The 21,480-nt window shown below is 45.7% G+C and overlaps 1 protein-coding gene across 4 annotated transcripts in view; it reads right to left on the reverse strand.

The window, feature by feature from the left end:
- LOC130295087 (uncharacterized) overlaps positions 1–12,068 on the reverse strand; it is a 49,043-nt gene extending 36,975 nt beyond the window's left edge. For 2 of the 4 annotated variants that reach the window (XM_056545376.1, XM_056545377.1), the window contains exons 1-2: positions 11,653–11,764; positions 10,158–10,484 (exon numbers count right to left, since the gene is read on the reverse strand). In XM_056545376.1, coding sequence (XP_056401351.1) covers positions 10,158–10,484; positions 11,653–11,734 — 409 coding nt within the window. In that variant the 5' untranslated portion in view covers positions 11,735–11,764. Of the gene's footprint in view, positions 1–10,157; positions 10,485–11,652; positions 11,765–11,913 lie in introns of those variants that run through there. The other 2 variants (XM_056545375.1, XM_056545374.1) reach the window with 2 other exon arrangements.
- Between the last annotated feature and the right edge of the window lie 9,412 nt (positions 12,069–21,480).

Consider the following 21,480-nt stretch of genomic DNA (forward strand, 5'->3'; position numbering starts at 1 on the left):
GATATGGACTCTGTTCGCACGAGGCGTTTCGTCTCCTCGGCTCCTCTCTCCTCTGGTCCCCTGCAATCTGTTCCTGTGCCTCCCGCCGTGGAGGCTATGCAGGTCGACCGGTCTCGCCTGACACCTCAAGAGAGGACACGACGCCGTATGGAGAACCTCTGCCTGTACTGTGCTAGTACCGAACACTTCCTGAGGGATTGTCCTATCCGTCCTCCCCGCCTGGAAAGACGTACGCTGACTCCGCACAAAGGTGAGACAGTCCTTGATGTCTACTCTGCTTCTCCACGTCTTACTGTGCCTGTGCGGATGTCTGCCTCTGCCTTCTCCTTCTCTACAGTGGCCTTCTTGGACTCTGGATCTGCAGGAAATTTTATTTTGGCCTCTCTCGTCAACAGGTTCAACATCCCAGTGACCAGTCTCGCCAGACCCCTCTACATCAATTGTGTAAATAATGAAAGATTGGACTGTACCATACGTTTCCGCACGGAGCCCCTTCTTATGAGCATCGGATCTCATCATGAGAGGATTGAACTTTTGGTCCTCCCCAATTGCACCTCGGAGATTCTCCTTGGACTTCCCTGGCTTCAACTTCATTCCCCAACCCTGGATTGGTCCACTGGGGAGATCAAGAGTTGGGGGTCCTCTTGTTCCAAGAACTGTCTAAAACCGGTTCCCAGTAACCCTTGCCGTAACTCTGTGGTTCCTCCAGTAACCGGTCTCCCTAAGGCCTATATGGACTTCGCGGATGTTTTCTGCAAAAAACAAGCTGAGACTCTACCTCCTCACAGGCCTTATGATTGCCCTATCGACCTCCTCCCGGGTACTACTCCACCCCGGGGCAGAATTTATCCTCTCTCTGCCCCAGAGACTCTTGCCATGTCCGAATACGTCCAGGAGAATCTAAAAAAGGGCTTTATCCGTAAATCCTCCTCTCCTGCCGGAGCCGGATTTTTCTTTGTGTCCAAAAAAGATGGCTCCCTACGTCCTTGCATTGACTACCGCGGTCTTAATAAAATCACGGTTAAGAACCGCTACCCCTTACCCCTCATCTCTGAACTCTTTGATCGCCTCCAAGGTGCCCACATCTTCACTAAATTGGACTTAAGAGGCGCCTATAACCTCATCCGCATCAGAGAGGGGGACGAGTGGAAAACGGCATTTAACACCAGAGATGGACACTTTGAGTATCTGGTCATGCCCTTTGGACTGTGCAATGCCCCTGCCGTCTTCCAAGACTTTGTCAATGAAATTTTTCGTGATCTGTTATACTCCTGTGTTGTGGTATATCTGGACGATATCCTAATTTTTTCTGCCAATCTAGAAGAACACCGCCAGCATGTCCGTATGGTTCTTCAGAGACTTCGTGACAACCAACTCTATGCCAAAATTGAGAAATGTCTGTTTGAATGCCAATCTCTTCCTTTTCTAGGATATTTGGTCTCTGGCCAGGGACTACAGATGGATCCAGACAAACTCTCTGCCGTCTTAAATTGGCCACGCCCCTCCGGACTCCGTGCTATCCAACGCTTTTTGGGGTTCGCCAATTATTACAGGCAATTTATTCCACATTTTTCTACCATTGTGGCTCCTATCGTGGCTTTAACCAAGAAAAATGCTGATCCCAAGTCCTGGCCTCCTCAAGCAGAAGACTCCTTTAAACGACTCAAGTCTGCCTTTTCTTCGGCTCCCGTGCTCTCCAGACCTGACCCTTCCAAACCCTTCCTATTGGAGGTTGATGCCTCCTCAGTAGGAGCTGGAGCTGTTCTTCTACAAAAAAATCCTTCCGGGCATGCTGTCACTTGTGGTTTTTTCTCTAGGACCTTCTCTCCAGCGGAGAGGAACTACTCCATCGGGGATCGAGAGCTTCTAGCCATTAAATTAGCACTTGAGGAATGGAGGCATCTGCTGGAGGGATCAAGATTTCCTGTTATTATCTACACCGACCACAAGAACCTCTCCTACCTCCAGTCGGCCCAACGGCTGAATCCTCGCCAGGCCCGGTGGTCTCTGTTCTTTGCCCGATTTAATTTTGAGATTCACTTTCGTCCTGCCGATAAGAACATTAGGGCCGATGCTCTCTCTCGTTCCTCGGATGCCTCAGAAGTTGATCTCCCTCCGCAACACATCATTCCACCTGACTGCCTGATCTCCACTTCTCCTGCCTCCATCAGGCAGACTCCTCCAGGAAAGACCTTTGTTTCTCCACGCCAACGCCTCGGAATTCTCAAATGGGGTCACTCCTCCCATCTCGCAGGTCATGCGGGCATCAAGAAATCTGTGCAACTCATCTCCCGCTTCTATTGGTGGCCGACTCTGGAGACGGATGTTGGGGACTTTGTGCGAGCCTGCACTATCTGTGCCCGGGATAAGACTCCTCGCCAGAAGCCCGCTGGTTTTCTTCATCCTCTGCCTGTCCCCGAACAGCCTTGGTCTCTGATTGGTATGGATTTTATTACTGATTTACCCCCTTCCCGTGGCAACACCGTTATTTGGGTGGTCGTTGATCGATTCTCCAAAATGGCACATTTCATCCCTCTTCCTGGTCTTCCTTCTGCGCCTCAGTTGGCTAAACAATTTTTTGTACACATTTTTCGTCTTCACGGGTTACCTACGCAGATTGTCTCGGATAGAGGGGTCCAATTCGTGTCTAAATTCTGGAGGGCTCTCTGTAAACAACTCAAGATTAAATTAAATTTTTCCTCTGCATATCATCCCCAGTCCAATGGACAAGTAGAAAGAATTAACCAGATCCTGGGTGATTATTTGCGACATTTTGTTTCCTCCCGCCAGGATGACTGGGCAGATCTCCTTCCATGGGCCGAATTTTCGTATAACTTCAGGGTCTCTGAATCTTCCTCCAAATCCCCATTTTTCGTGGTGTACGGCCGTCACCCTCTTCCCCCCCTCCCTACCCCCTTGCCCTCTGGTCTGCCCGCTGTGGATGAAATTTCTCGTGACCTTTCCATTATATGGAGAGAGACCCAAAATTCTCTCTTACAGGCTTCTTCACGCATGAAGAGGTTCGCGGATAAGAAAAGAAGAGCTCCCCCCGTTTTTTCCCCTGGAGACAAGGTATGGCTCTCCGCTAAATATGTCCGCTTCCGTGTCCCTAGCTACAAGTTGGGACCACGCTATCTTGGTCCTTTCAAAATTTTGTGTCAAATTAATCCTGTCTCTTATAAACTTCTTCTTCCTCCTTCTCTTCGTATCCCTAATGCCTTTCACGTCTCTCTTCTCAAACCACTCATCCTCAACCGTTTTTCTCCCAAATCTGTTCCTCCCACTCCTGTTTCCGGCTCCTCGGACGTCTTCTCGGTCAAGGAAATTTTGGCTGCCAAAAAGGTCAGAGGGAAAAATTTTTTTTTAGTAGACTGGGAGGGTTGTGGTCCTGAAGAGAGATCCTGGGAACCTGAGGACAACATCCTTGACAAAAGTCTGCTCCTCAGGTTCTCAGGCTCCAAGAAGAGGGGGAGACCCAAGGGGGGGGGTACTGTTACGCCGAGCGCTCCGGGTCCCCGCTCCTCCCCGGAGCGCTCGCTTCACTCCCTCCGCTGCAGCGCTCCGGTCACGTCCTCTGACCCGGGGCGCTGCGATCCTGCTGCCAGCCGGGATGCGATTCGCGATGCGGGTAGCGCCCGCTCGCGATGCGCACCCCGGCTCCCCTACCTGACTCGCTCCCCGTCTGTTCTGTCCCGGCGCGCGCGGCCCCGCTCCCTAGGGCGCGCGCGCGCCGGGTCTCTGCGATTTAAAGGGCCACTGCGCCGCTGATTGGCGCAGTGGTTCCAATTAGGGTTTTCACCTGTGCACTTCCCTATATTACCTCACTTCCCTTGCACTCCCTTGCCGGATCTTGTTGCCTTAGTGCCAGTGAAAGCGTTCCTTGTGTGTTCCTTGCCTGTGTTTCCAGACCTTCTGCCGTTGCCCCTGACTACGATCCTTGCTGCCTGCCCCGACCTTCTGCTACGTCCGACCTTGCTTCTGCCTACTCCCTTGTACCGCGCCTATCTTCAGCAGCCAGAGAGGTGAGCCGTTGCTAGTGGATACGACCTGGTCACTACCGCCGCAGCAAGACCATCCCGCTTTGCGGCGGGCTCTGGTGAAAACCAGTAGTGGCTTAGAACCGGTCCACTAGCACGGTCCACGCCAATCCCTCTCTGGCACAGAGGGTCCACTACCTGCCAGCCGGCATCGTGACAGTGGCTGCAGTGTAGTATGTGTAGTGTATTGATGAGTAGCTGTGCAGTGTAGTATGTGTAGTGTATTGATGAGTGGCTGTGCAGTATATTATGTGTAGTGTATTGATAAGTGGCTGTGCAGTGTAGTATGTGTAGTGTATTGATAAGTGGCGGTGCAGTGTAGTGTATTGATAAGTGGCTGTGCAATGTAGAATGTGCAGTGTATTGATAAGTGGCTGTGCAGTATATTATATGTAGTGTATTGATGAGTGGCTGTGCAGTGTAGTGTATTGATAAGTGGCTGTGCAGTGTAGTATGTGTAGTGTATACGATAAGTGGCTGTGCAGTATATTATATGTAGTGTATTGATAAGTGGCTGTGCAGTATATTATGTGTATCATATTGATGAGTAGCTGCAGTGTAGTATGTGTAGTGTATTATAAGTGGCTGTGCAGTGTAGTATGTGTAGTGTATTGATAAGTGGCTGTGCAGTATATTATGTGTAGTGTATTGATGAATGGCTGTGCAGTGTAGTATGTGTAGTGTATTGATAAGTGGTTGTGCAGTATATTATGTGTAGTGTATTGATAAGTGGCTGTGCAGTCTAGTATGTGTAGTGTATTGATGAGTGGCTGTGCAGTGTAGTATGTGTAGTGTATTGATAAGTGGCTGTGCAGTGTAGTATGTGTAGTGTATTGATAAGTGGCTGTGCAGTGTAGTATGTGTAGTGTATTGATAAGTGGCTGTGCAGTGTAGTATGTGTAATGTATTGATAAGTGGCTGTGCAGTGTAGAATGTGTAGTGTATTGATAAGTGGCTGTGCAGTATATTATGTGTAGTGTATTGATGAATGGCTGTGCAGTGTAGTGTATTGATGTGTGGCTGTGTAGTGTATTGATAAGTGGCTGTACAGTATTGTATGTGTAGTGTATTCATGAGTGGCTGTGCAGTGTAGTATATGTAGTGTATTGATAAGTGGCCGTGTAGTGTAGTATGTGTAGTGTATTGATAAGTGGCTGTACGGTGTAGTATGTGCAGTGTATTGATGAGTGGCTGTGCAGTGTAGTATGTGTAGTGTATTGATGAGTGGCTGTGCAGTGTAGTATATGTAGTGTATTGATAAGTGGCTGTGCAGTGTAGTATGTGTAGTGTATTGATGAGTGGCTGTGCAGTGTAGTATATGTAGTGTATTGATAAGTGGCTGTGCAGTATATTATGTGTAGTGTATTGATGAATGGCTATTCAGTGTAGTGTATTGATGAGTGGCTGTGTAGTGTATTGATAAGTGGCTGTACAGTATTGTATGTGTAGTGTATTCATGAGTGGCTGTGCAGTGTAGTATATGTAGTGTATTGATAAGTGGCCGTGTAGTGTAGTATGTGTAGTGTATTGATAAGTGGCTGTGCAGTGTAGTATGTGTAGTGTATTGATAAGTGGCTGTACGGTGTAGTATGTGCAGTGTATTGATGAGTGGCTGTGTAGTGTAGTATGTGTAGTGTATTGATAAGTGGCTGTACGGTGTAGTATGTGCAGTGTATTGATGAGTGGCTGTGCAGTGTAGTATGTGTAGTGTATTGATGAGTGGCTGTGCAGTGTAGTATATGTAGTGTATTGATAAGTGGCTGTGCAGTGTAGTATGTGTAGTGTATTGATGAGTGGCTGTGCAGTGTAGTGTATTGATAAGAGGCTGTGCAGTCTAGTATGTGTAGTGTATTGATGAGTGGCTGTGCAGTGTAGTATGTGTAGTGTATTGATGAGTGGCTGTGCAGTGTAGTATGTGTAGTATATTGATAAGTGGCTGTGCAGTGTAGTATGTGTAGTGTATTGATAAGTGGCTGTGCAGTGTAGTATGTGTAGTGTATTGATAAGTGGCTGTGCAGTCTAGTATGTGTAGTGTATTGATGAGTGGCTGTGCAGTCTAGTATGTGTAGTGTATTGATGAGTGGCTGTGCAGTGTAGTATGTGTAGTGTATTGATGAGTGGCTGTGCAGTGTAGTATGTGTAGTGTATTGATGAGTGGCTGTGCAGTGTAGTATGTGTAGTGTATTGATGAGTGGCTGTGCAGTGTAGTATGTGTAGTGTATTGATGAGTGGCTGTGCAGTGTAGTATGTGTAGTATATTGATGAGTGGCTGTGCAGTGTAGTATGTGTAGTATATTGATAAGTGGCTGTGCAGTGTAGTATGTGCAGTGTATTGATGAGTGGCTGTGCAGTGTAGTATGTGCAGTGTATTGATGAGTGGCTGTGCAGTGTAGTATGTGTAGTATATTGATAAGTGGCTGTGCAGTGTAGTATGTGTAGTATATTGATAAGTGGCTGTGCAGTGTAGTATGTGCAGTGTATTGATGAGTGGCTGTGCAGTGTAGTATGTGTAGTGTATTGATAAGTGGCTGTCAATGTAGGGTTCTTAAATAGAATAGAACTTTGTATAATAGGAAGCCGGTGTAAACAGGGCCCGATGTCTTGTCTGTCCTTCTACATATTAGCCAACAATCTATCCAGTTTGTTTGCCCAATTATAATATGAGGCTTTTTCACTGTGATGGGTCAAGACTGCATCGAGCTGTAATCTACTGGTTTTAATTGCATTGTGGAGGAACAGAGAAGGGTCATGTTGATGGGCCAAAGTCAATTTATTCTCTAAAGTTGCCTGTGTTTGATTTTATTCCCTCTTGGCTCTTAAGGACAGTGAAATTAATGTACCCCTTATATAAGCTTTATAAGCCATGCCCTTCTGGAGTCATATTCTTAGTAAAGTAATGGATAAGCTCTGTCTCGATTTAACCCAGAAATTCAGGACCAGTAAGGAGTGCCCCATTTAAACACAATTTAAGTGGTGCTGCTACTTTTGCATGTAGGTCAAAAATTCAATTAGTGCCATGTTGTCATCAGACCATACACATAACATGCACAAGCTGCAAATCACGCATATAAGAGGTGGAGTATTGTGGATGTTAGGAGCCATTAAATTCTCTCCAGGTGTCAACTAAGAGCAAGTTCTTAACACCAGTGCTAATGGCGTTTTGCTGTAAGGAGGTGCGTCAGAATGGGACAGAAGACGACCTTCCCATTTACAAAAAATTTGCTTGCACCATAAAAAGAAGTCATAAGTTGGCTTTTACACACACGGACACATAGTACGAAAGAACAGGAGAGAATCCCCCATGGAGGCATAAGTATTGACAGTACGTAACATCTTGCCATATAGGGTACCCAAGAGAACAAGATATCTGCCTCTACATCAGTAACCATCTGCGTCACCTTAAATGGGAAGTCACTGTGAAAGGTCATCAACCCTCTAATATAAGATTCCAACAACATCCTACTATGTCTACAAATTTGGGGAAGGATGTAGGTGTGAAGTGTGATTCCCTGGAAACCACACTTTGGAAGTCAGAGTAGCTCTTACTCCAGCAGACTCAACAGATTAGAAACAAACAGGGTATATGGATAGGTGTTCATCTAAGGCACAAAACCCTTAAAATAAAAATTATTTATAAAGAGATTTGTAGCGCCTCACAGTGGAAAGAAGGAGAAGTGCTACTTATACACCAAACATACATTTGTCTTCGTTTATGTTCATATTGCTTCCAGACAATTCATTGAAGGTATATGTCAGAATACCAACAAAAAGTTACTCACAGCAGACCCATGGAGTTTAAAGGAGTACTTCACTACTTTAAAACGTATCCCCAAGCTGCGCTCCATGCAATGTCTATAGAAGCACAGAAGGTAAGTACATCGTTTGTGTATCTCCAGCGCTCCAACAGAGAATGTATGGAGCACATAGTGACACGTTACTCCATGCACAGGGAGAGACTGGGGCCCTGTTCTGGAGATTGCGGGGGGTCTCAGTGGTCAGATCCCAACAATAAGACACATCCCCTATTCTGTGGATATGGGATAAGTTATAAAGTAGTGCAGTACCCCTTTAAAGGGGTACTCCGGCGCTTAGACATCTTATCCCCTATCCAAAGGATAGGGGATAAGATGCCTGATCGCAGGGTTCCTGCCGCTGGGGACCCCCGTGATCTTGCACGCCACACCCCAGCTGTCACGCCCGCTTAGGCGCGTGAACAACATTTCACGCACCAAATATAAGCAAAAAAAACAATGGTAAATGTCCCCCATAGTCACTAGTAGACTTGGTTTGATTCATTAAAGGGGTACTCCGTCCAGCGCTTACACATCTTATAAGATGCCTGATTGCGGGGGTCCCGCTGCTGGGGACCCCCGTGATCTTGCATGCCGCACCCCAGCTGTCACGCCCCTTCCCATAGGCTTGCATTGAGGGGGGCGGAGCGTGACATCACACGGGGCGGAGCCTTGACGTCACAACGCTCCGGCCCCGTGATCGACAGTAATCAGACCCGGAGAGAACGCTCCGGGGACTGATTATAAAGGGATGCGGCATACAAGATCAGGGGGTCCCCAGCAGCGGGACCCCTGCGATCAGGCATCTTATTCCCTATCCTTTGGATAGGGGATAAGATGTGTAAACGCTGGACGGATTACCCCTTTAATGAATCAAACCAAGTCCACTAGTGATTATGGGGGACATTTACCATTGTTTTGCTTATATTTGGTGCATGAAATGTTGTTCACGCGCCTAAGCACTTTTTTTGAGGTTTTTGGCTGTAAGCAAAAAGCTACCAACGATTTTACAAAAGTCAATTTCACTTTGCAATGGTAATGGATTTATGAAGTGTGAATGTTGCTCAAAAAGTTGCAAACCCCTCCAAAACACCGCAAATGTAAGCCAGCCCAGACCTGCACCTTCACAAAGTCGCAATTGTCACTTTTTGTGCAGAGAATTTTGAGAGAAAAAAGAGGAAACCTACAAAGTGGTTTTCTGAAGTGATCTATTGTTTATTCAAAAGACAATGATAAATGTCAAACTCCTGAATGTATATACTTTTTTTGTGGGAGGCAAAAGCATGGCCTGCTGTACTTTTAAGTCCTGCAAAATAAGGGTGCGTTGACACGCTATTACTAGCAGCGGGAATCCCACCGCGAGTTACGCTACCACTGATTTAAATAAGACAGCCCGCAATAGTGTCAGATTTGCGGACTGTCTGCGGACCCATTCAAATGAATGGTAGCGTAACTCGCAGTGGGTTTCCTGCAGCGGGAAACCCGTTGCTAGTTAATAGCATGTTAACGCACCCTAAGGGTGCGTTCACACGCTAGTAACTAGCAGCGGATTTTCCGCTGCGTGAAATCCGCTGCGAGTAATGCTACCATTCATTTGAATGGGTCCACGGACAGTCCGCAAATCTGAAACTATTGTGGACTCATTTAAATCAATGGAAGCGTAACTCGCAGCGGATTTCCCGCAGCGGAAAATCCGCTGCTAGTTACTAGCGTGTGAACCCACCCTTAAAGTAAATTTTCGGCAGAAGGATTAAACATTTCGGCAGAAGGATTAAACATTGTCCTGGCCCCTGATTTACTATTTGCACGTTTCCCTATATTTTGCTTTTTTTTATTTTATTTTATTTTTTTAACAACAGCTGAGCTGAGGGATTTTTCCAGTGCTCAAATCCACCACATTTTTTGTGAAACCTTAGTAAATATGTTGGGATTTTTGAAAATGATAGGGCCATGCCCACTTTTTGACAGCAACGCTGTTTTTCTTTGCATTTTCGACACAAATTCTGGTGCAGACACAATTTGTGGCGGAATGCACCAAATTCTGGCGCACAACACGACAAAACAGGTTGGGTTACAATAGTAAATCAGGGCCATGAGCACCTTTTTGCAGATATCCCAACATGAGTCTCTTTCAAAGTCAGTGGGGGAGATTTATCAAAATCTGTCCATAGCAACCAATCAGATCGCTTTTTTCATTTTTAACAAGGCCTCTGCAAAATGAAAGAAGCGATCTGATTGGTTGCTATGGGCAACTTTTCCTCTACACAGGTTTTGATAAATCTCCCCCAGTAATGACTCCAGCCTTAGTGACTTATTTATTATCACTTACCCAGAATCCTTACTTCAGCCTCAAGCAGTAATTCTTTTTTCCCATTGGCACTAGTGCGTTCCAGCTTATAATATCCGTCATCGCTCTTCGTTACATTGACCAGAGTGACACATCCCAAGGATTCATTCACCTTTATCCGTCCCTCAAACGTATCCGGTATTTGTTGCGTATATTCACAAAAACTGTAAATTGGTACATCCCCGTGATAAATACTATATAACATATTGGGTTTACAGTCCCCAAAATTCAATGTTAGGTTTGAAGAAACAGCTATATATTTGATTTCTTGGCTTCTGGTCAAAAGGGATCTGATGAATAAAAGAAGCACTGCAAGACAGAAGAAAATATCTATATTAAGAATCACATTCATCGCATGAAACTGTAGAGCACATTACAGTCCATACGTGGAAGTCTATAGCAGTGGTCTCCAACCTGCGGACCTCCAGATGTTGCAAAACTACAATTCCCAGCATGCCCGGACAGCCAACGGCTGTCCGGGCATGCTGGGAGTTGTAGTTTTGCAATATCTGGAGATCCGCAGGTTGAAGACCACTGGTTTATAGGAACCTTAGGGTATGTTCACACTAAGAAAGCAAGGAAAATGTCCTCGCTTAATTCTTTTGGGACTTGCAACTTTCTTTTCCATGGTAAATGGAGTAGAAATAATGCGGAATCCGCACAATTAAGCGATGATTAAAAGAGAAAGTGACCCCAAATATACTTCCCTGCCACTGCTAAAATATATTAAAATAGCTATAGTTATTCTGTATGCTTACAAGCTGCTGGTGTAGTGGGGGGGGGGGGGTCACCCAGACCTGTCCTGTCTCCTGTGTCCCCACCTTACCACCGATTCTGAGCCGCTTGATCCACATACGTATCAGGTAGCGCGGTCTGTCCGTCAGAAGACACAGTCTTAGATAGGTATACGGACATGGGGAAATGAAACCATATGTCCTGGGCGTTATGGACCATGGTGATTTCTGTCCATCATGACAAGTCGGACACTAAAGACTTATAATGGGACCGTCTGGGGAAGCTGGACGGAGATCGCAAGCAGAGGAGTGAAGCGCACAGCCGCGTACCTCACCCCCCCCCCCCCCCCACTTATTATACTGATCAATGGGGGGTCTCAGCGCCGATTAAAACTCCTGACATGACAGTCACACTTAAAAGAGGTTGTCCAGGTATTTTTTTGGGTAATAAAAAAAACAAAAAAAAAAAAAACAATTAAATGAATAAATAAAACATTATAATAAATGATTCTCTCTCCCCACAATTCCCCGCCACAATTACGACAGCTCCCATCAGAAACAGCCTGCTCAGCTGCCTCAGCTGGCACCTGGCTGCGATTCCTGCAGGGTCTGCATGTCATTGTAAGCTGAGAAGAAAGGGCGCTGTTGTAAGGGTGTGGGGGGGGATTGCGGAAGGACGGTATTACGTATTATAATTGCATTTATTAATTATAATATTTATTACATAATAATTAATTTCTTACATTTTTTGCAGCCCCAGGTCCCTTGATGTAAATCCACATACCCTGTGCAGTAATATGCTGCTAATATTTTTGGGGGCCCCATCCTTTCCCATAGTCACCAAGGTGACCGCAAAAAAATACCACAAAAGGCAAGTCTCCCTACCCACCCCCGCATAACAAAATGGTACATGCCAACATAAACATGCATCTGCATGCTGGATGATATTATATGACGAACGGCGGGGGGGGGGGGGGGGGGGGAGGGAGGCCTGGTACATTTACCTAAAAGACCGGCGAGGAACGCCATTGTTCTGTCCTGTCCCGTTATGGAGATGCTGTATTATTGCGATGCAAAAAGCCGGGTCGTCCAATGAAGTTCAAGCGTCACCGCCCCCGCTGTCACCGCCGTGAAGCGATCACTCAAAGTCACGTGGTGCAAACACAGGCTGCCGGGGCTGCGCAGGCGCAGTGAGGGATTCCGTGATGTACTGTAGTGTACGTCTCTTTTTCCTCGCCGGTAAAGTGGTGTATTACAGCCACACGCACAATTTTTATTCTTATATTGTTTTAATCTTATGTTGTTTAAGAAGGCATATAAATAGCATTGCAAAAGAGCATGTAAGTCCCCATAGTGCTAAACAGTGTTTCCCAGCCAGTGTGCCTCCAGCTGTTGCAAAACTACCACTCCCAGCATGCCCGGAAAGCCTTTGGCTGTCCGGGCATGCTGGGAGTGGTAGTTTTGCAACAGCTGGAGAGCCGCAGGTTGCCATTCGCCGGTTTAAGGAAAGCCTCACACTAGCTCAGGCACATGTAGTGCACCGGACCTCCATATTGCACAGTCAATTCTATGAAACAAAATCAACACTTGCAGAATAGTTAGAATCCAAACCAGCTCACCCCAAAACGCCCGCCGTGATTCAGACCGCCATCTTGTGGATGCAACAAAGAAAGAAGTTCTCCAGCACGGCTTCCATCCGTAAAAAGCTTTGTGGCGCGTTTCAATCGCGGCGGGTTTCAGTCGTATTCCACGACCTTAGTCATTAAGTTCATAGTTGTACGACTAAGGTCGTGGAATACGACTGAAACGCATCATAAACTATCTTTTACTACCGAGTGTCTTGATGATTCAATAAAGAATACAGTGGTCCCTTAAGTTACAATATTAATTGGTTCCAGGACGACCATCGTATGTTGAGACCATCGTATGTTGAGACCATAACTCTATGGAATCCTGATAATTGGTTCTGAAGCCAACAAAAGGTCATCAAAAAATAGGAAAAAGTGAGGATTAAAGAAAATCAACTAATATAGATAAAACAGATCCTTCCATATAAAAGTAATAAAGATCTGCTGGGAGCTGTAATCACTGTCTATGTAGAGGACAGGAGCTTTTTCAGGGTACACACAGTGTCCTAAAAAAGTTTAATGGAGCCGCCCTTACTTGGTTTCCAAAGGAGCAGCTAACCCTGGCACAGGTATAGAGTAGTACAGAAGATGTAATTCTTCCCTGTACTGTAGGGGGCGCTACCAGACAGGAATTCAGTGCATGCACTTCAGTAATACAGGTGTTTTACCAGTGAATGCCTATTCTGATTGGTCGGTTCTTCCAGCCATTGACACGTTACACAGATCTGGACTGTCTTTACCATTGTATGTTGAGTCTGGTTTCAAGTTACAATGGTCCAGAAAAGACCCTTGTATGTTGAAACTATTGTATGTTGAGGTCATGGTAAGTTGAGGGATCGCTGTATAAGCTTTTATCGGATACAAGCCGTGCTGGGCAACGTCTTCCTTTGTTGTACTTGCAGAACAGTATATAATGAAGCAAGGTTTTAACCATAATTGAACAATGCAGCCTTATCCAATCATAGCTCATCTCACACTGAACTGCTCTGGGCTGTGTGTAGCAGAGTGAGGGATTCTCCCCTGTGTGGCTTCAAATGATGCCACGCCTGCTGGGGAACGCCCCTTCTCAGTCTGTGAATCTGACTGAGACTGAGCAGAAAATACAGAGCAATATCAAGGTAGGAAACTAAAAAATAATAAAAATAAAGGCAGGGGGTGGTTTATCATGATGGGGAAGTGAACTGGGAGGATTATAACATTTAACAAGATAATGAGAGTTGCTCTTTAGGGCCTATTCACACGTACAGTATTCTGCACAGATTTGATGCTGCAGATTTCAATGTAAACTCAATGACTGAACACAGCTTCAAATCCTGCGCATCAATTCTGCACAGAATACTGTACGTGTGAATTGAGTCCCATTGATTGCAATGCTGTTCCGGGTAGAATTTGTTAATTCTTTCAGTGCAATCCGGATCCGCCATGGAAGTTCCTCTTTGAAACTTCCGTAGTGTGCACAGTGCGTCAGAACACCATTGAGATCAAAGAGATTTTGTACCAGGCGAAATAATTCCAAGCAGAATTTCTGTAGTGTATAAAAGGCTCTAAGGCTAGATTCACACTACGAAATCTTCGGACGGAAAAATTCTGGCTGGAGATTCCAAGTGTGGCCAGCACCAGCTGAATCAGTGGATGCCAGAACCTTGCATACATTGCCATTCCCATAGACAGTAATGTATTCCAGACGGATTCCACCAAAAGAATGAGCTGAACCATTCTATTGGCGGACGAATTTCAACAGCAGAACACCGCCGATGAAATTCCACTATACCAGCACCAGAAATGTTTTTCCTTTTGATCCATAATCACATTACGGAAAGTTTTTATTTTTTATCATTCCAGACACATTTCTCATTGCATTGCAAAATGTAGTTCATCAGGGGACCATTTATAAAGGCATTCTTAGATGTAAACTGAGCATAAGTATCCAAAATCCAAGGGACGTATGAAAGTGCTTTACTATCCTCGGCATTCCCATAGACCAGTGTTTATCAACTAGGCTACTAGAAGCCTAAAAATTAGAGATGAGCGAACTTACAGTAAATTCGATTCGTCACGAACTTCTCAGCTCGGCAGTTGATGACTTTTTCCTGCGTAAATTAGTTCAGCCTTCAGGTGCTGGAAAAGGTGGATACAGTCCTAGGAAAGAGTCTCCTAGGACTGTATCCACCTTTTCCAGCCCACCGGAGCACCGGAAAGCTGAACTAATTTATGCAGGAAAAGTCATCAACTGCCGAGCGGAGAAGTTCGTGACAAATCGAATTTACTGTAAGTTCGCTCATATCTACTAAAAATATAACTCCCAGCCAAAGGGTATCTGTGCTTGCTGGGAGTTATAGTATTGTAATATCTGAAGGCACCTAGGTTGGAAAACATTGCCCTAGAGCAGTGGTCTTCAACCTGTGGACCTCCAGATGTTGCAAAACTACAACTCCCAGCATGCCCGGACAGCCGTTGGCTGTCCGGGCATGCTGGGAATTGTTGTTTTGCAACATCTGGAGGTCCGCAGATTGGAGACCACTGCCCTAGAGAATGAAATACATACAATTCTTTATCTTTAATAAACATTTCCAATCAGAAATCCACAGCAGCAAATCCACAACAAGTCTGCACTGATTTGGCACAAAATAGTTGTGAAATTTCCATAGCGTGTGACACTACCCTAAATATGTCATTGCAAATTGCATTCTCATATAAGGTAATTGTCTCTGGGTTGGAAAATTCTGTTAACCTTCCTGCCAACCATCAGGTGGCAGCATTGCTCTTCGCACTTCAATAATACGTTCACACGGCGGAATTTCTGTGCAAAATTCTGCTGTAATTTGATGGCTATTGATTTCAATCAAAATCCTCAGTCCCATTCAGACAGCGGAATTTCTGCGCCAGGCATTCTGCCACGGACATTCAGCTTTCCGCATTCCACAAAAGTATAAGATCAGTCTTATATTTTTAGGGATTCCGCGGCGGAATCCCATTGAAGTCAATGGGGCTTGAATTTTGGAGGAATTCTGTGTCCTGAGAACAGAGAGATTCAGACGGAATTTAGCATTTCTGCGGAATTGCGGAAATTCCGCCATGTGAACATACCGCTAGGCTGGGTTCACACGGCAACATTTCCTCACTGAATTTCCTCACTAAATTTCCACTACTTCTCTATGGAATGGGTGTTCCTCATGATGATAATTGTTAGTGAGTTAAATGGGCACTGTCATGAAATCTAAAAATTGATATGTTGTAGTACTTAAGTACTACAACATATCTCTAATATACTTTAATAAAAAAAAAAGTGATTTGAAACCAGTTTAAAATCACTTTTAAATTCGGCCACTAGGGGTCGCCCTCCTAGTGGGCGAATGCATTCGGCAGTGACGTCACTACTGAATTTCAACTCATTTCAGCCTGGCAATGAGTCGAAATTCAGTCACTGCAGTGCTCGCTCCCGCCTGTCAATCAAGCAGGCGAGAGCGAGCACGCCGATAGCTGGGGCTGCGCGCATTGGCCAGCTCCACTGGCCTCGCGTGCGGCCCCGCCCCCGTTACCCTGTCCGGAGGCAGCGCGTGCACTCATTGCTGCGCTGATCCTCCGGATGGGTAAGTCTGATCTGAGGTCTTATAATACTTTAAAAACTAGTTTGCCAACTACAACTCCCAGCATGCCATGATTGCTATTAGCTTTCAGGCCATGCTGAGAATTGTAGTTGTGAAACAGCTGGAGGCACCCTATTAGATAAATAACACTCATGCCAGATGTATATATAGTATATCATTACATATATATGTTTGTAATGATATACTATATATACATCTGGCATGAGTGTTTATCTAAAAGGGTGCCTGCGGCTGTTTCACAACTACAATTCTCAGCATTGCCTGACAGCTAATAGCAATTATGGCATGCTGGGAGTTGTAGTTGGGAAACAGCTGGAGGTACCCTATTAGAAAAAGAACACTCATGCCAGATGTATATATAGTATATCATTACATATATATGTGGTAGCCCTTGGGGGGGGGGGGGGGGGGGGTGGTAGGGATGGTATGATGTTGGTATATGAGGGGTTAATATTAACCCAGTCACTCGTGACGCCAGGGTGAGGGCTGGTATGCTGAATCTATGTTCCGGCCTATCGCCGCCCTTCCCAGAAGCGATAGGTGCAATGAAATGACTGAAGGTCCACAATCAGATTTAACTTGAACTTGAATAACTTTACTGCAGTGCTTGCAATATCCATTGCATAGTAACAGTCTCGTATAACAGTTCTTAGGTTGCTTAGCGACTGGCAGAAGTTACGGACCTTGCATTAAACTTATAGTCTCTGAATTTAGGGAGTGATGTGCAGATCCGTCCGGATTTAGGGGAAATATTTGGTCCGGTGATACTGCAGAGTGCTTAGGGGATGACACACTCTATAATTTAGATCATTCAGCTGTTGCCGCAAGGCTCAGGCCTAACTCATTGCGATTACTGCTATACAGGTCTTGCTTGCTTGCTATCCCAGGAACAAGAGAGAGATATGATGGCCGCCGCTCCCTTATATGGGCAGGGGGCGTGGTGATTTTGATTGGTCCGAACGTCTGCCACTCACTTTACATGGTATCATGGGATTGCTTACATCACAGGATCTATATACATTGCAAAACCCAAAATGAGACTAGAGATACCAAAGTGAGGCCTGGAACGCATCCAGAATGAGGCTTGGAACGCATCACATGACCTGAAGGGCCTGCGACACCATGGAAACAAGTAATCAACCATTTATTTGCAGAAATAATACTATATACATTATTCTATGGATAAATTAGAAATCTATACACTATAATAGAGGCGATTAGGGGCGGACTGACTAACAGATATTACTAAGTCCTAAGGACTCTGGCTACGGGGACCCATAGATAAATAAGTACCGTATGAAATGCGGTACTGGAACACCACATATACATCTTCCATGAGTGTTCTTTTTCTAATAGGGTACCTCCAGCTGTTTCAAAAAAACAATTCTCAGCATGGCCTGACAGCTAATGGCAAACATGGCATGCTGGGAGTTGTAGTTGGGAAATATCGTTATTCCCCAATATTTGGAAATATATCATGGCAGGTATACCTAGAAGGTATACCTTATCACTATGTTATCTGTGGTGTTACATAGGACTGCAGGTCACATCTACTACATTATCTGTACTCAGAGAGATATCACTGTGTTATCTGTGATGTTACATAGGGCTGCAGGTCACATCTACTCCATTATCTGTACTCAGAGAGTTATCACTGTGCTATCTGCGGTGTTACATAGGACTGCAGGTCACATTTACTCCATTATCTGTGCTCAGAGGGATATCACTGTGTTATCTGTGATGTTACATAGGACTGCAGGTCACATCTACTACATTATCTGTACTCAGAGAGATATTACTGTGTTATCTGTGATGTTACATAGGACTGCAGGTCACATCTACTCCATTATCTATACAGAGAGTTATAACTGTTATTTGTGTTGTTACATAGGACTGCAGGTCACATCTACTACATTATATGTGTTTTCGCTGGAAGTATAGGTGCGTGACTGGTCGAGTGTGGGAGCTCTGGTGGCCGGGTATGGAGGGGGGGGGGGGGGATGTTGTCGAGTTGGGGAGGGGGGGGGGGGGGTTGTGCCAAAATAGAGCTTCGCTTGTGTAGGCAGAAAACCTTGCACCGGCCCTGGCTGTAGGCACACAGATAAACACTCATGTGCAATCATCAGGGTGCCTCCAGCTGTTGCAAAACTACAACTGCAAGCATGCCCGTCCAGCCAGTAGCTTTCAGAGCATGCTGGGAGTTGTAGTTTTGCAGCAGCTGGAGGCGCCCTGTTTGAGAAAGTGTCATGTGTAATCAAGAGGGTGACTCCAGATGCTGCAAAACTACAACTCACAGAACGACATGAAAGCTGATGGCTGTACTGACATGCTGGGAGTTGTAGTTTTGCCGCAGCTGGAGGCACCATGAAAATTATGCATGAGTGTTATCAAAAAGTGTGCCTCCAGCTGCAGCAAAAAATACAACTGAAAGCATGTCTTGACAGCTGTATGGGCATGCTGGGAGTTGTAGTTTTGCAGCAGCTGTAGGCACACAGATAAACACTCATGTGCAATCATCAGGGTGCCTCCAGCTGTTGCAAAATTACAACTGCAAGCATGCCCGTCCAGCCAACAGCTTTCAGGGCATGCTGGGAGTTGTAGTTTTGCAGCAGCTGGAGGCGCACTGTTTGAGAAAGTGTCATGTGTAATCAAGAGGGTGACTCCAGATGCTGCAAAACTACAACTTCCAGAGCGCCGTGAAAGCTGATGGCTGAACTGACATGCTGGGAGTTGTAGTTTTGCCGCAGCTGGAGGCACCATGAAAATTATACATGAGTGTTTCTCAAACAGTGTGCCTACAGCTGTTGAAGAACTACAACTCCCAGTATGCCCATACAGCTGTCAGGTCATGCTTGCTGTTGTAGTTTTTCAGCAGCTGGAGGCACATTGTTTGAGAAACACTCATGTGTAATTATTAGGGTGGGTGCCTCCATCTAACGCAAAACTACAACTCCCAGCATGACCATACAGTCATCAGCTTTCAGGGCATGCTGGGAGTTGTAGTTTTGCAGAATCTGTAGGCACCCTGATTACACATGAGTGTTTCTCACAAAGTGTGCCTCCAGCTGCTGAAAAACTACAACAGCAAGCATGCCCTGACAGCTGTATGGGCATACTGGAAGTTGTAGTTTTTCAACAGCTGTAGGCACATTTATTTTAGAAATACTGATGAATAATCATCAGGGTGCCTCCAGCTGTTGCAAAACTACTACTACAAACATACCCTGACAGCTGTCTGTGCATGCTGGTAGTTGTAGTTTAGAAACAGCTGTATGCACACTGATGATTATTCATCAGTATTTCTAAAATAAATGTGCCTACAGCTGATTCTAAACTATTTAGGGGCATAATTTAGATCATTGGTGGGGTTTCCAAAGTTTTTCATTGTATTGGCAAATATTTATAATATCTACCATTATTGTAATCGGTCCCGGGTCTCGGCTGTAATATCGTGCACGGCAGGCACTCCTCCTCCCTGGGTAGCACATGCACAGGTAAACAGGGAGGAGGAGACCCCGGAGCTGCCTGCAGTGCTATTTACAGATCATCTATGCGCACTCCCAACAGGAGCGCTGTATAGACGATCTGAGGGCGGAAGCAAGCGCCCAGCAAGGCGTCAGTGACGTCGCGTCTGCTGGGAAGCGCTGCTTCCTGCCCTGCTTTATAGAGCAGATTTAGAAGCACTAAATCTGCTCTATTAAAGTGATTTAAAAAAGATTTGAAGCCAGGTAGGGGGTTAGGGCTAGATTACTACTAGGTAGGGACATATTAGATTATATACTATTTGGTGGGAGCTACACTTTAATTTAGTGAGGAAATTCTGCCATGTTAACCCAGCATTAGGGTAGGTTCACACGTGCGGATTTTTTAGCGGGTTTTCCACTGCGTATTTGAAAGTGGGTGGGCTCTTCTCAGCTGTCCGCAGCAGATTTTCCGCGCCGGAATTTACACTGCGGAAAATCCGCCGGAAGCCCCATTGAAGTCAGTAGGGACTGTGGCGGATTTTCCGCAGTGTAAATTCCGGCGCGGAAAATCTGCTGCGGACAGCCGAGAAGAGCCCGTTCACTTTCAAATACGTACCCTTAGGGTACGTTCAGACGAGTGGATTTTTCACGCGTATTTTGCTGCGGATCCACCACTGAAGGACCTCTATATGCTGCCTTTACATGTGCCTGCTCGGAGCCGGCGGTTGGTCCCTGTAGTTGACATGCCACACTCACGTTACCATAGTAACTGCTCAGTCACAGTTAAGCATCCGTATCTTGCCATACGCTCACCAATTACCTAACTTGTCCTACAGCTTGCTTTATATTGTTGTCGCTGACACATCATTCTGCACATTCATACCACGACACAAGTGGTGTACACCCACTCCACCTGCCACGTCCTGCAGGGAGACCCGCTACTCATTCGTTGTTACTGCCATGTCTTCTGAATACAACATCACGACACATAGGTGGTTGTTTCCCCATCATACCTGCCACATCTGCAGGGGGCAGCACTGCGTGGTTGCTGCTACTGACACTTCTTCAGTGCTACGACACCACAAAACACAGATGGTTGGCGCAACCCTCATATGCCATGCCTACAGGGGGTTACGCCAAACAACTGTGGTTATAGACTCCTTTAGATCACACACACAAAAAAATAATAAAAAATTATGGAAAACATGTACACTCTTACGTATGTACTTCACAACACGTACCCACTGTTCCATGTCACTTTCACCACTCTTGTTTGCTTACCACAGTTACTCGTTTCACTCACCGATGCTGCTACTGACATGTCTTCAGAGCCTCGCGCGTCCTCTCACCCACCAAGTTCCCAGGTCGGACTCGCTCCAGTCGGGGTCCTGGTGAAGTCTTTTGTTCCTGATTCTGCTTCAGTGCAATATGACTCGACACACATAGGCAGTGGGTGAACCGTTTGGCTGACACGTCTTCAGTGGGGGACCCTGCATATGCTGTTCTGACTCTTCTTCAGCGCAACAGCATACACCCAGTCTCATCTCACGACACCATGCATACATCATGTCAGGCACTCAGCTGCCATTCACTCCCGCATTACAAAAAATAAAAAATAAATAAATAAAAAATAAATGAAGGAAAGTATGCACACTCTTATGTATGTACGTCTCAACACGTACCCAATGATCCATGTTACTTTCACCTCTTTGTTGCTTACCACAGTTACTTGCATCACACACTGACGCTGCTACTGACACGTCTTCAGAGCCTCGCGCGTCCTCTCACCCACACAGTTCCTCAGGTCGGACTCGCTTCAGTCGCGGTCCTGGTGAAGTCTGTTGTTCCTGACTCTGCTTCAGTGCAACATG

Source organism: Hyla sarda, chromosome 11, assembly GCF_029499605.1.
Source record: "Hyla sarda isolate aHylSar1 chromosome 11, aHylSar1.hap1, whole genome shotgun sequence".
NCBI lineage: Eukaryota > Metazoa > Chordata > Amphibia > Anura > Hylidae > Hyla > Hyla sarda.